Raw genomic sequence first — 14,458 nt, 5'->3', positions numbered from 1 at the left:
TTCGAATTCCTAGATTTCCGATCCGTTTTCTTTGTTTTTTTGAACAATGTTTTTCATTCCAAAAATTCTGATTTGTAATTTATTTATTTTTTTGAGAATTTTTAGAGTCAAATAACTTATGTATGATTGTATTCAAATTTATGCTCAAATATAAATGATGCACCACAGATCAAAATAATTTATTTTCATTGTTTCTGTTTTACTAAACAATGATATTTTATTAGCACTAAACATTTTGTGCAATTGAATATGTTTTAAGTAGATTATTCATGTACAATGATTTATAAATAAGTTTTTTTTTTAAATAATAATAAAAATAAAAACACTCTTTTAACAGCCTTTCATATTCAATTCAAAAGAAAGAGAAAAAGGGTAAACATATTTGATAGTTCCTACAAATCCTCCTGTTTATGTAGAGCCCCATATATCAACTCTTTCCAAAAAAAAGACAGATCACTTTGAAGTGAGAAGAACACGAACAAAAAAACCGAATGTGTGTATGCAACTACAGAAGGATCGAAATACGATAAGAAGTTCTATACACACCTCAAGCCCAGATAGACTTCGAAGGGCCATTCAAGAAAAAAAGGGCGAACAGCCAACAAAAGTTCAAGAAAATTCGCTTGAAGCATGTTTTTCAACCTAGTGTGTACTTGAACAATTTACGCGTCAATTCTCTCGAAGAAGTACAAGTACCCCATGTCGAGTGGTGGATTCTTGGAAACACCAACTTTATCGTCATTGAAAATCACCCACCTACCGTTTTTGTAGATATGTGCAACATAATGCCCACAGTGGGTAGATGTGCCTATGTGGCTCACTAGTCCAATTAGTCGGTATTCTGAAGAGGTAAGAGAAAAAAATCATTAGCACAACTTCTCTATTATCAAGCAGAAGAAGTACTACATTATTACATTATTACCAACCCGAGTTTACAAGCATTCACACTATTAATACAACGAACACCAAATATATCCTCATCTCTCCTTTTCCAAGGAAAAGGAAAGAAGAAAAGCAAGGTAAATTTTAGTCTTTTCACACATTAGCTAAAGAACTCTTCAGATCTTTGGGTGAATGTGCGACTGAGTTTCATTTTTTGTACCTTAATTTCTGAAACATTTAAGGGTCTTATAATTCAAAAGCCCAAGATTTTTTGAAGTAACTTTATACTGTAGAGATGGTCAAAATAATTCTAAACGCGAGGAATTAGCAGTGTCCAGGCAAGTAATTACACAGCACGGGACTAAGAAGTATTAGAAACCAAGTTATGCAGAGCAAGCAATTATAAATTCTGGTAGAGAAAAACAGTAGTAAAAGTGCAAAAGAAATTACGAAGGGTATAAGAAACTAACTTCCTTGTCCATCAGGTAGAGCTGCATCGACAGCATTTCCACTGCTACTAGGTGTAGTATCCATATTTGACACACCAGAAGGAGGATTAAATATCCATTCCGTAGCTTTTTCAATATCACCATCCTGTAAATAGTCAAAAAATCCAACACGTCAGTTAACATGTAAGAATTCTCTTGAAAATGAAAAAAATATTCAATAGTCTGGTTACAAGTATTATACCGATGCCTGAAGAGCCTTCCGAGCAGTATCTTCGTCAAAGCCAAATGATATTAAAGTTTCGAGTTTTGATGGATCAATGAATGAAGCACTCTTCTGTGCTTTTGCAATAGGTTCATCAATGTCTGGGAAAAGTTTTTGTATCAATAATAGTTCAATCCATAAACTTGAAATAGTCTCTTCAACAACAATAGATGTGGAATACCTGGATCATTCATATGGTTAAGTAGCCAATTCATCGCTTCTTCGAGTCCAACATTTGATGTACTGATGGCAGCCTTTTGACAATGAAGATACTGAAATCCCATTGACACAAGTTGGTTAACAATGTCTTCGTTGGCATTTATTCCGACGTCCTCAACAGCTGTACATAAGAGACAGTAAATGGTAATAAGTAATTCACAATTATCAATGCTTGCAGAGTTAAATTTGAATGAGAAAATCAGACAACAGGAACAATATAAAAGTTCAGGAACTCTTTTCTAGTCGCTTAGCGACATAAAAGCATTGGCATGCAGGACACCTCAAAAGGTACTACTCAAGAAACCTTTGCATAATCAAATATGAAATTTCACCATGGGGGTTAAGGTCTTTCCAAAAAAAATTGCAACAGTGATGAACATAATCTTTTCATTCTGAACGAGGTCAATGTTATTTTTTTCATTTCCAAATTGATCAATACATCACTTTAATCAGAGAACACGGACACAATCATGGCTTTTGAAAATATTCCCAAAATGGTCAGTGGCTAGCAAGGAAAACATTAAGACGAGAAGCAAAACTGAAAATGATGCCTTAAACCAACAAATTAATTGATTGAAAAAACAAAAGCAAGATTGATGATAAGTATGACCGATACTACGCAGTACACATCACAAAATCCTTTTTATTTTATTCATTGTAATTGAAATATCACGAATCCAGAGCAATAGACGTTCATAAAACAGAAATAATGAGTTGAAAACTAAACATCTTTTAGAGAATACATACCAGAATCAGGTAACAATTCCTCCCCTCGTTGAAGACCTTTGCTTCGCATGTTACTGATGTCTATGGTATCAGGAACATCAATATAGACATCTACAAATATTAAACCAGAAAACGGAAAAAATAAGTAATCATCAATAAACTTTATTCATGTAAATAATTTGACAAGAATTAGCACAAAGAGATAAGTACATCATACCAAGTTTTTTAGGGACCCAACCCTCCTCCAGGACAAATTTCCTCATGTGCAATACCAGGTAATCAGGAAATGAAGTCAAACCTGCCGTTCTGCGGGTACATTCAGAAAGAAATATGTTAGATTTCGAAATAAATAACAAAATAGAGATAGAAATAGAAGCAGAGCGCAAGAAAAAGTCCACTTCTTTTTCCAGGATGGTGACAAGGGGCGGAGGAGAAAACTCACTTAGTTGCAGTAGTTTTGGCGTCTAATGCAGTACTGTAAAAATCATGCAACTCCTCTGGAGCAGAAAAGCATTCCAAACAATCCATCAATGGTACTCTTGGGCGTACAATTTCATTAGAAGACCTACCACAAAGAATATATTCAGCAAAGTATAGAACAAAATTAAATGCATATGAGAAGATTTCACGATTTCAACTCACAGTTCTTCTCCCTTTGCATCCTTCTCAGCTTTCAATTTCTGGAAATCTTCTAATTCCTCTGTAACAATACAAGAAATATGATGTTAGTTTACAGGCTGGCTATCAAGATTGATATTGGGCTTGCGATGGTGATCTTCGACTTACTTTTGTTTGTAGCTCTGTGCAGTGGAATGCTTAGAGAAAGAATATAGTCGTATCTTTTGTTGTAAGCAACTTTTCCCGAGGGACATTGCAATCTCTCTTCAATGCCAAACTTGAAGCTCCTTGAAGGATCAAATATTGGGTTCCCCGTATTGACTCGCTCGACTTGGTCAATAAGATGCAGGAAGAACTCTAGAGCATCCTATATTATACTTTCTGGTCAAACACTTATTGTACGTGATAAATTGCAATAGTAATAGATGGTACAATTGCAGAAAGTGACAAATCTAAACATACCTGTTGTCTCATAGTCGAAAATTCAGGATGCTTTGCAGCAATTACGGACTTGAACATTTGAGGAGGAACACCTTCTTGTTTCTGTAAGTTGATCAAAAACTCAGGATTAGAGAGCCAAAATACATCTCATATAAGAGCTTAACACTATAAATAATAATAAACTTTACAAATAATCTTACTAACAGGAATAAAGTTGTTGAAGGTGTCCAGATACTTATTTTCTTACTAGTACTACTAAACCAATAATGTTTTGATAATTGATAAGAACCAAAAGTAACAAAACGAACAAATAAAAGTGGACATTAAAATGAAGTGCTTACAGCAGTTAACGTAGTCTGTACTGCATCTTCTGCATCATCTTTCTGGGAGATTGAAAAAAGAAAAAAAGAAAAAAAAAAAAGAGTAATTATAATCTGCAGCAACTGAGAGAGAGGACGAAAAAAAAAGAAGAGCATCAAACAATGAACTAAGCATACCTTCGTAGAGGGAATGGAATATTTACCAGAAAGCAAACCATGAGCTAGCTTGGTTCTGCAAAGAAAAAGGGATAAGTTAACAATAACTGGAGGAGGTGGCAGCAAAGTCAGTGCTGTATCAAAGAAGAATACTGCTCGTTTTACTATGTTTAATATTTATAAATGAGCTCTTCACTTACAGTTGCATGTTTAGGTCCACAGTTGGATCAGCTGGAGCTGTATCAAAAGCCACCTTCAAACTTTGATCCGAATAGTATCTAAAAAGAAAACACATCAAAAGATAAATCCTACCGACCATGTTACAGATAATAGTAGCTAAAATAATGTCAAAACCTAATTACTCCTCAACAGCCATAATGCAGTAACTGACCGTGAACAGAAGCTCCGTGTGGAGAACATGACTTGCATAGTTGCAGCCAAGTAACAACTGCAGAGTGAACAAATTAAGAAATGAGATAGCAGAAATACCACTTAAAGCACATCGATATAAAACAGAGAGTAAGAAACCTGTTGCCAAGATTTACAAGTCCTGTGTAGCCTGGTCCGAAAAGTGGCTCAACTTCCTGTCCGCTCTCTTGAATACGGTTCCAGTCAAAATTGGTATTTTGATCAAGTTCTCTCTCAGCGGTTGTCATTTCGGTCTAAAATATTACCAAGACAGGGCAACAAAGTATTACAGTGATGAAAATTTTAACCATAGAGAAACCTATGTACTGAAGTAGCATCACAGCTCTTTTAAGGATACCAACATAAAAAAATAATTTCATCTGAGGAGATCCCGTGAAACAAAAAAGTTCACAAAACAGACTCACATGTTGCTTGCACCAAGATGTTAGCTTCTTAGGACACAATTAATTATGATGATGACAAATTTTAACAATACAGAAACTATGATTTACAACTATTTTGAAGAAGTAAAATCAACAAAACAAATAAGTTTATATAGGGACTTCCTATGAAATGAAAAAAAAATCATGAATATAAACCACAAGTTAATGTATAACGTTTCCAGGTTCTTACCTTTTGCAAGGATGAAAAGTCAATACCGAAATGTTGTAGATGCTGTGCTAGAAGTGGATCCACAACACTTTCATCCTCGTCATAAGAGTAAACGTCTGAGCTGCCAAAGTTTGAGCATCATTATTACATACGAAAAAAAGTAATCAAGAAATTAAGTGCTAGTTTTAACTCGAAACTGCTAGTTCAACGTTTTGGCGGTATGTTAAATTACCATATTTCCAACCATGCTAACTTGTAGATTTTACAAACATGACTTTGGCAACTAACAACAGATACAGTCTAATAATACCTAAATCAACCGAACTAATTTGTATGAATAACAACCAGGCTAACAATTGTCAAAAGCATAAAGAAAGCATGGATCTCTGAATATCCTTTTGAATTGATACTGAATCCCAAGATTGACTATTCCATTCCAACTAACCCACCAATACACAGAAATCATAACACGCTAGAAATCTATCATACTAGAGTCTGCATGCCAGTGACTGTATTAAATTCTCAAAAAAGATAAACCAGATTTTATAAGTATGAGAGCAGGTAAAAGAATTACAAATTGCAAGCAGGTAGATAATGGGGAGAATGCAGGCATTACCTGCTGCTTCTAAATCAGCAGTTATTGTTCCTAGCTTTACGGCCAGAGGATATCTTGACACATTGTAATGGTTAACTGCATGGTCATTCCCACCAGTTCCATCCCAATTTTTTCTACCACATAGGATTGATCCATCTGTTAAATTTAGCCAAAGATTTTCATTCTTATCACACTTCTCACACTTCCAACCAGATGGAGGAACAATGACCCCGTTGTCAAGTTGCTTTAATTCCATAGCATGTTTACTAACGATTTTGGTATCAGCGGTCCAGGCAGCAATTTGCTCTTTCTTCCCTGCACCCACGCTCATAATGACAGCATCAGCTGCTAATCTGACCTGCAAGTGCAACAAAAGTTAAGTTATACATTCAAGAAACAAAAAAATGATCATGTGTATATAACTGCCATTCACCTATCTAGATATGCATACAATTTACGGATGTAATACAAAAAATTAGGGAGGTAACCTTTTCTGGCAGCTCCACTGATGGAAAAGGAAGGGTGGCATAATCTGGTAAAATTACGATCTCATAGCTCTGTTCGTAATCTGGATCATTGTTATCAAACCCTCCTTCAATACCTACAAAAAATATGCAATTCGCAGAATAATTTAGAATAAATTAAGGTTGGGTACAGCACTGTCAAAAATAAGGTTGCAGTATAAGTAAGCATTTGACATTTAACAAATATCAGGAGAGGCAACGGCAGCAATAAGAGGTGTCCCAAATCATTCACCTAGCAAGCTAAAAAGATATATCGCCAATTATTTAAATAAAATCAATGCCTTGTGGTTAAGACATGAAGTTAGTCAGCACCTGAATCAACTTCTATTTTATCGAAGCACACATCAAATGGAATTACACTCTTCTATCAATTATCACTATTAGACAAATCGTCAACTCATCTAAAAAAAACTCCAATATTCAATATTACCAAACAAATGGCAGCCACGGAGCAAGAATTTTCTAACGAATCATGTACCATTTTCTTGTTACTTTATATCAAAATAATAAAGCCATAATGAAACAAATGTTGCTGCGCTTAAACCGAAAGCACTCAACTCAAAATCTAATTCACTCCGTACCTATGGCTAGAAGTGTTGGTTTCTTTGATGGCCTATCTTCAGGAACCAGCTTCCTGGTCGCTTTGATGTGCAGATACACAGGGTTTCCAGTTTTCTCATAGTTCCAATCCACAAATTCCTTGCCAAATGCAAGAAACGAATTCATATCCACATACAATCCACCTTCTGATTTCTGCATTAAAAAAAAAAAATTTAACTAATTCGCACAAAAAAAACAGAAGTGTGTGCACCTTATACAGTAGTACTAAGAAAAACTAAGAGTGGCAAACAATTAAGAATTCCAGCTTCCTTGCATCCACGTATTAAACAAATTTATTAACCATACAGCATAAAACGTGTTATAACTACCAATTCAACATCATGACCCCCAAACAAACACACACACCCTATGATAAACGCTAATTCGGGAAAAAAAAAACAATGACAGTGCAAAATCAATAACAGGCAACACGAGAAACAATTCCAAAAAACCTAAGCGATGAAATTCGTCACTCCAAATAATAATCCACATACTTCACATACATACATACACAAATTTCTTAATACTACAGCATAAAACGTGGTATAACTACCAATTCAACACCATGGCCCCAAACAATCAATCACACCCTATGATAAACCCTAATTCTGAAAAATGACAACGCTAAATCAATAACAGGCAACACGAGAAACAATTCCAAAACACCTAAGCGATGAAATTCGTCACTCCAAATAATAATCCACATATGTATCACAGCAAAACTAAAGCGAGTAACAATTACAGCAAAGCCAAATACCGGAGTATCGTAAGATATGCAGCATTCATCCTTGTATATGCGATTAGTCGGCTCGGGAATTCGAACACGGGAGAGGTTCGATCGGAGCAGCTCCATCGGGTTTAAATCCTACGAAAAAAAAGTTATACTCGGCTACAATTTTCTCCGCCGGAAAGCAGCTGAAAATTCCTAGAGCGAGAGAGAGAGTGGCGACGAATTGGTGGAGGCTGGAGTGTACGTATCTGTATGTATAGGTGTGCGTATATTCTTTGCCCTAAGTATCGGCAGAGTGAGGGAGAAGAGAAGAGGAGAAAAGCAATGGAAGCGGTGTTGGCGTGTTTGCGCTGTGTGTCAAGTCTTCTCACCTTCTTTGGCAACTCTGTTACGATTAATTAACATTTCAGTTTACTAATTAGGGTATTTAAATTTTTTTATTTTTCTTTTATGGATAAATAATAACAGGAAAAAGCAACCCCAAAAAAGAGTAAATTACAGAAAAACCCCTTAACTTAGGTTAAGTAATGAAGATTGCACCTACCTGTCCATAATTACCAAAAAAATTCTCGGACTAACCGTTAACCGAGTTTTTCAATAGAAATGTGTACAGTCTAATATAACTTCTGTTAAATCGGTAAGCAATAAAATAAAATATCTTAAAATTGGGTAAAATCAAATCCATGAAATCAAAAAGATTATGTAAAGAGTCATATTGTACGGAGTTGGTGTAAGACGGAAACAAATATTAGGTGTTTTTTTTATAATTACCAATAGGTGGAGGTGATTTCATAATTTAACTAAGTTCATAGGGATTTTCGTAATTTATCCAAAAAAAAATATTATTGTGATGAGAAAAAATATGATTTATTTTGCACCTGGACTTCTTTGTATTTGGGACCCAAAAGAGAAGCCCAAATACAAAGAAGTCCAGGTGCAAAATAAATCATATTTTTTGGGCCTTGAATATATGATTGAAAATTTCGAATTCAGACGATTTCGATCCGATTTTTCTTTTCTTTTTTTAATAAGTTTTTTTATTTTAGTTTTTGAAATTCAGATTTCCGATATTGTTGGGAACAAAATTGGAATTAGTTATTCTTAACGAAAAAACTTAGAATTCTTTCCAAAAGTTTTTAATTCAAATCCATCTAATCGATATATAAATTCGCGGTATAGAGCTATATAAGTATTTTTTTTAAAAATCTTAAAATCTCTCGAACAACTTATTTGTAAAAAAAATTGTTAAACATTTTAACAGAGCTTATAAGGTCCTAAACATCTTCCTATCAAAAAAAAAGTTCCTAAACATCTTATAAACTTGAAAAAAGATTAAAAGCTCTTTTTATTATTAGCTTATAAGTTTATCCAAACACTAATGAAAATTCAAATTTAGAGAAAATCAGACCGTTCATTATCCAAAAAAGGTAAAAAAAGAAATTCAAATCCTATTCTGACTCAGCATCGGATACGAATTAAATATTCCAAGAGCGGCAAAGCCGGTTAAACACACGCCCCCTTAGTTTTCTCCGACCACCCCCTCCATTATCTCACATAAAATCTTCATTTGTTTCTTAATCCCACCGTTTTTTTTCTTTTTTTTTTTTTGCAGAATAAAAAAATAAATGTAAATTATTCAGGTAAAACCATTATAAACGGCGAAGAGGTTTGACGGTGAAATATAGAGCATATATATATACATATATTATATATATTTTCTTTTCTTTTTTTTTTTGGTTTTCTTAGGAATTCTCACCGTCTATTTTTCATCGCCTTCTTTTGTTCGTCTGATTAAACTTTACATGGATTTTTTTTAGAATTTTTGTTTGTCTATGGATCCCACGAAGAATAATCGTGGGACGAGCAAAATTTTCACGTGCTTTAATCCTTTGGTCGACGACGACGACGACGGAGATTATGAAATAATGGACAACAGTTCGCCGCCGCCGCCGTCTGAGAGCGGCGGGAGAAGGAAGAAGAAGGTCCGCCGGAGTTTCTCCTTCGCCTCCATGAAGGCCGTTTTCTGCAAGCCATCGGCGGTAAATTACGATTTGTTTATGATTTTATTTATTTTATGTATGTATCAAAAAATTTCCCGACAAAATTTATTTTTTTGCAATAATTATTTTACAATAGAAACTCGATAAATTAATAACCTCGTTTAAATAATATTGTTTTTCGGGTTCCTACTCAAAGATAACGCGTTTAAAAATATTTCACTAAATTAATGAAATTTGGTTGGTCCTGACTACATTAATTTATGAAGGTTTAACTGTAATTATTTTAATGATGATCAGCTAAGGAAATCGAAAAGCGAATCTTCGAAGCAGGACCACTTGGACCGACCAAGCAGCAACTTATTATCGAAAAGCAAAAGGCTCGTAAAATCGGTAAAGAAGAGTTTCACATGCAAGCCCTTTTGGGAGCCTCACCAAGAAATATTCCGTACAAATTCGAACCATTCTTCTTCGATATTCTCCTCGAACTCAAGCCGCCACCGCTCCTCCGCCTCATCGATGTCCTCTTCCTCCATCTCCTCCCTCTCCTCCAACTCGGGATCGGAATATTCCGACGGCAATGGCATCATCATTAAACGCTCCGTTTCTCTTGATTTCGAACAAATGAGCCCCCCAATTAACAGTACTACTACTGCTACTGCTACTACTAAACCGCAGAAACCTGCGAGAAGAGACTGCGGACGAAAATGTATTAGTAATTATTGTAACCCTAGTCTTGATCAAATGTGTATTTTTTTGGTTTGTTTGGGTGCATTGGTTTTTTGGGGCAAGGTTTTCGCTATAGTGACTTGTACTTCGACGTGGCTTTTCTTTTATCCTGGTCATCGGTTCCAAAGGGTTGACTCGCCGGTAAATGACGTCAGCAATATCGTTGACTCGGAAGAGTACAAGAAAAGGGTGGTCATGGAAGGGTTGCTGGAGAGGAACCGGTCAATATAGGGACTAAAGAAAGAAAAACAAATCCAAATTTTTATGATTTTAAATTGAATTGTTACAAAATAAAAATACATTCTCTTTTTTGGCCTATAGTTCCCTTGTTTTATATATATATATATATATATATATATATATATATATATATATATATATATATATATATATATATATATATAATTGTAAAAACATGTCCTTGTATTTATATTTTGACAAAATTGATTGGCTTGATTTTTAAATATTATGTTTAGTATTGGTTCGAGCTGGTCGTCCGTTACATATATACTACACTTGGTGAAATAAATATCGACAAAATTGATTGGCTTGATTTTTAAATATTATGTTTAGTATTGGTTCGAGCTGATCCGTTACATATATACTACACTTGGTGAAATAAATATGTAACATGTATATATTTTTATATATATATACATATGGATGCGTTTAAACTTTAAAGTATGTATGACTATATATACATATGAATGGTAGAATATAACCCGGTGAAATTATGCGAATTTATATTAAAAAAAAAAAGAGAGAGAGAATCCAACTAATGATTTAATAACATTTTGTCTCTACTATTTTAACATATGCTCTAGTTTATTTTTAAAAAAATATTTATTAAAACGTGGACGGCAGGATTCGAACCTGCGCGGGCAAAGCCCACATGATTTCTAGTCATGCCCGATAACCACTCCGGCACGTCCACTTGATGCAACGTTTAATTAGGTGTTATTAATTGTCATAATCACTACTCATCTTATTCGTATTTATTCTGCTACCCCTTTAATTATTACATTTTGTCATTTCATGATATATTTTAAAACTTGTAGTTAAGCTACTTAAAAAAATTGTTTAGACAATAAATATTTTAACTGTATGTAACATGAAGTGTAACGTCAATTATATTCTTCCATTTATTCAACTCAACTAATTAAATGGGCTTAGTACATTACACTAGTATCGTTTATGTTACAATCGATGAATTACATGAGTGTAATAGTATATAACCAGGCCCGGTTCTGAGGGAAGACAGACCAAGGCGGTCGCCTAGGGCCCCCGATTTTTTACGAATTTTAGGGGCCCCCAATTCTAAAAAAAATAGTGTTTATATATTAGTATTTGTTGATAATATATATTTAAGGGCCCTTATTAAAAGAAATTATAACCATATAAATAATTTACACTTATTTTTTAAAATATTATGTAATATAAATTAAGAATTCAAATCAAAATTTTCATAGTAAAAGATTAATCTTTCTTTTTGTTTATGTTACTTTTTTTTTTTTAGAGTAGTACGTGTAGTCATAACTATATTATTTGAAATGCTAACTAACATATATTAATTTTGCCTAATTTATTTGTTTCTTAGATGTTTTAATTTTTTATAGTTTTGCTTCATCTTAATATATTGTCCCATAAAATATAGTATAGACTTATTTTATGTAAATGTTAGTTAATAGTTTTAATTAAATTCCAAATTTTACTGCGAATCAAATATACTATGTGATCCGACCGGATTCATGGTGGGTTGATTTAAAGAGTAGAATGGGCTTGGATTGAGACCGGGGGACCGCAGCAAACCTACAAAGGAAGAAAAGAACCGGACTTAGGCCGGAGTTAGCACTCCGACGGCCAAGTCAGTAAATTTCTGAAGAAATACTAGTTTATATGAGCAATTCAAGTATGTATGCTTGTGTTTTTTTTTACTGCATTTATTGCCCCTATTTATACTAGAAAGAAGGGGACGGACGCCAAATACTATTCAATTTAATTTACCTGTCCCATCGCGGTAATTAAGCATCCGGACCTCAAATTACCTCCAATGCGGTTTAATATGTCACTTCATTGGCGGCTGCAGAGGCAAAAAGTAGGGGTCGAAGAGACATTCGTATGCGCTTGTCAGGGGATTGGACGTGTATTAAATACCCCATGTGCAGTCATGATTATCTCCGGGCGGGAGCATGCAATCTGGCGGGAGATACAAAGCAGAGTAGGTGGGGGGGAGCAAATCCGCTATGCGAGAGAGTGGGGAAGCGGGAAGCCTCTCGCACGCGGGCTACCCGCGATCTGCGGCCTGGTCCTTCTCGCCCCACCGGGGCCAGTCTGATGGGCTTCTATTAATGGGCTTGAATGGTGCCTTTTGATCTTTTGTTTGGGCCTTGTCTTTATTGGATCTATCAAGCAATCCCGGGCTGGATCAACTAGTCCCCCACTCGCGGTTACTTGCGACCTGGCGCACGTAGCTGCGAGTTCGCTCTCAGCGAGAGAGTGCGCGTGCTCCCCTTCCGGCGACCCGCTTCCTAATGTACTCACTTGCACCGCTTCAAATAACGTGCATCGTTTCATATTCCGAAGCAGAAAAACTGTACACATTCCGAGTAATTAAATGATTTAATTTATTAAATTTTTTTTTTTTTTTTTTTTTTTTTTTTGGAAATCGAACCGCCGCCTGCGCTGTCCTCTCACAATTACTGCAGCGCATGCGCCTCCTCAAATCCCATCCCTTGACTATAAAAAGGGGTCTTCCTCACCCCTCCCCTCTACTTTCTTCTTCCACCATCCCCTCCTCCTTTTCCTCTGTTCTTCTACGGCGCCGGCAATTGCTCTTTCCTCCCCTTTTATCCAGGTAAACACTTCTCCACCCCGCTTTTTGTGTTTCTTCAGTCCCCTTATTTTTTCTTTTTCGTGTTTTCTCCCTTTGCCTCTACCCCATGTCCTCCGAATCTTCCTCTTCTTCCTCCGGTGAGATTCGCACCCCCATAATCCGTCTTGGTCCTCCGTCGGAACAGAGGAACAGGTCCCAGAAGAGGGCCGTGGTATCCAAAACCCGGGGTCCGTCAGTCACCCCCTCCCGCTCGCAAAAGGGTAAGGGCAAAGCCCCCCCTCTCTCGCAGCCTAAAGGGGGCGATGACGCGACCTCTCCTCCTGGCGGGGGTAAGGGGGTTGTTAGGGTTCCGAAATTGAGGGAACCCTCCGTATGCATCTTGACCCACCCTCAACACTCGATCTTGACCCCCGACGATATTGGCGATCTCCTCGTCCGGCAAGGGTTAGATGTTTCCTTCGATCTAGCCCTTCCTTTACCCTCGCAAGATTCCCTTCACCCTCCCCCAGGTTACATGACCTGGCATATCGACCAACTGCTCTCGGGCTTGTCGCTGCCCGTTCACCCCTTTTTCTTGGATGTGGCACGCAAATTTCGCGTGCCCATTAATCAATTTCTTCTTAATTCCATTAAATTTATGTCGGCCTTTTTCGTTATTTGCACCGAGGCTTCCATAGAGCCCACGGACGACCTGTTCCATTCCGCCTTCAAAGTAAATCGCTCCCCCTCTGGCTTCTTCCATCTCACAGCTCGCCCCGGCGTAGGCCTTTTTAAAGGTTTGACCAATAAAGTGCACAACTGGCCCCAGCGTTTCCTCTTCATTCGTTCGCCCACCTCCTGGGGCTTTGACCCATCATACGTGGGGACCGCTCCTCGCCCCGTCGGGGTGTCTCCCGCTTGTTTAGAGACACTTGCCCGCTTAACAGCTCGCACTCCTCCTCAATTGTGGGACGTGGAGAAGATAGTAGCTTCTCCTTCTCTCTTTGCCCGCTCCGGTTTGTGGGATATGTCTGTGACTGACCCCCGCCCACTGGGTATTTTCTAGGACTAATTTCTATATTTTACCCCATGCTTCTCTCTTTTTTTTTTTTTTTTTTAAATGACCAGAGTTATTTTTGCCATGTCTCATGCGAGATGATTCGAGATGCCATGAAGGCTGCTCTCGCCAAGCAACGCGCGCAATCTTCTCGCACTCCCTCTGAATCCAACAGTCAGGCTCCCTCAACTCGTCAGCAATCCCCTACTGCTGGCGCTGCGAGCACCGCGGGAGGCTCCACCCATCGTTTCGAGGATAGGCGCGAGAGCCTCATCCCGCCGTCCAGTGTCCGTTGGGAGCCCACCATCGATCTTGGTAGTG

At 36.9% G+C, this 14,458-nt stretch overlaps 2 protein-coding genes and 1 non-coding gene across 3 annotated transcripts; 1 reads left to right on the top strand and 2 right to left on the bottom strand.

The window, feature by feature from the left end:
• Positions 1-328: 328 nt before the first annotated feature.
• Positions 329-7,971, bottom strand: UBP14 (ubiquitin-specific protease 14). Its single transcript, XM_012986246.2, has 20 exons — positions 7,570-7,971; positions 6,794-6,965; positions 6,177-6,289; positions 5,710-6,046; positions 5,115-5,209; positions 4,602-4,735; positions 4,465-4,521; positions 4,274-4,351; positions 4,095-4,149; positions 3,939-3,980; positions 3,619-3,699; positions 3,325-3,523; positions 3,181-3,238; positions 2,981-3,103; positions 2,756-2,844; positions 2,560-2,649; positions 1,775-1,933; positions 1,573-1,694; positions 1,353-1,476; positions 329-841 (listed from the first exon to the last, which is right to left on the bottom strand). Exons 1-20 carry the CDS (start codon positions 7,663-7,665, stop codon positions 663-665), a joined length of 2,403 nt encoding a protein of 800 aa, XP_012841700.1. The 5' UTR covers positions 7,666-7,971; the 3' UTR covers positions 329-662.
• Positions 7,972-9,285: 1,314 nt separating this feature from the next.
• On the top strand, positions 9,286-10,588 carry LOC105961844 (uncharacterized). Its single transcript, XM_088821336.1, has 2 exons — positions 9,286-9,595; positions 9,809-10,588. Exons 1-2 carry the CDS (start codon positions 9,375-9,377, stop codon positions 10,497-10,499), a joined length of 912 nt encoding a protein of 303 aa, XP_088677462.1. The 5' UTR covers positions 9,286-9,374; the 3' UTR covers positions 10,500-10,588.
• A 532-nt stretch (positions 10,589-11,120) lies between these two features.
• On the bottom strand, positions 11,121-11,202 carry TRNAS-AGA (transfer RNA serine (anticodon AGA)). Its single transcript has one exon. It is a non-coding gene; the product is annotated as a tRNA-Ser (tRNA).
• Between the last annotated feature and the right edge of the window lie 3,256 nt (positions 11,203-14,458).

This window comes from Erythranthe guttata, chromosome 8 (assembly GCF_056151865.1).
Source record: "Erythranthe guttata isolate IM_541 chromosome 8, IM_541, whole genome shotgun sequence".
Classification (NCBI taxonomy): Eukaryota; Viridiplantae; Streptophyta; class Magnoliopsida; order Lamiales; family Phrymaceae; genus Erythranthe; species Erythranthe guttata.
The sequence above is the reverse complement of the archived record's forward strand: the minus strand, read 5'-3'. Positions and strand labels throughout refer to the sequence as shown.

Bases quoted from the DNA above. Each gene is read 5' to 3' on its own strand.
- UBP14 (XM_012986246.2), bottom strand. From the start codon at position 7,665: ATGGAGCTGCTCCGATCGAACCTCTCCCGTGTTCGAATTCCCGAGCCG. The intron at 5,210-5,709 runs GTAATGCCTGCA...TTGGCAGCTCAG, and splicing joins TGCTGATTTAGAAGCAGCAG to ACGTTTACTCTTATGACGAG. The intron at 4,522-4,601 runs GTTTCTTACTCT...TTCACTCTGCAG, and splicing joins CTTGTAAATCTTGGCAACAG to TTGTTACTTGGCTGCAACTA.
- LOC105961844 (XM_088821336.1), top strand. From the start codon at position 9,375: ATGGATCCCACGAAGAATAATCGTGGGACGAGCAAAATTTTCACGTGC. The intron at 9,596-9,808 runs GTTTATGATTTT...TAATTTATGAAG, and splicing joins TCGGCGGTAAATTACGATTT to GTTTAACTGTAATTATTTTA.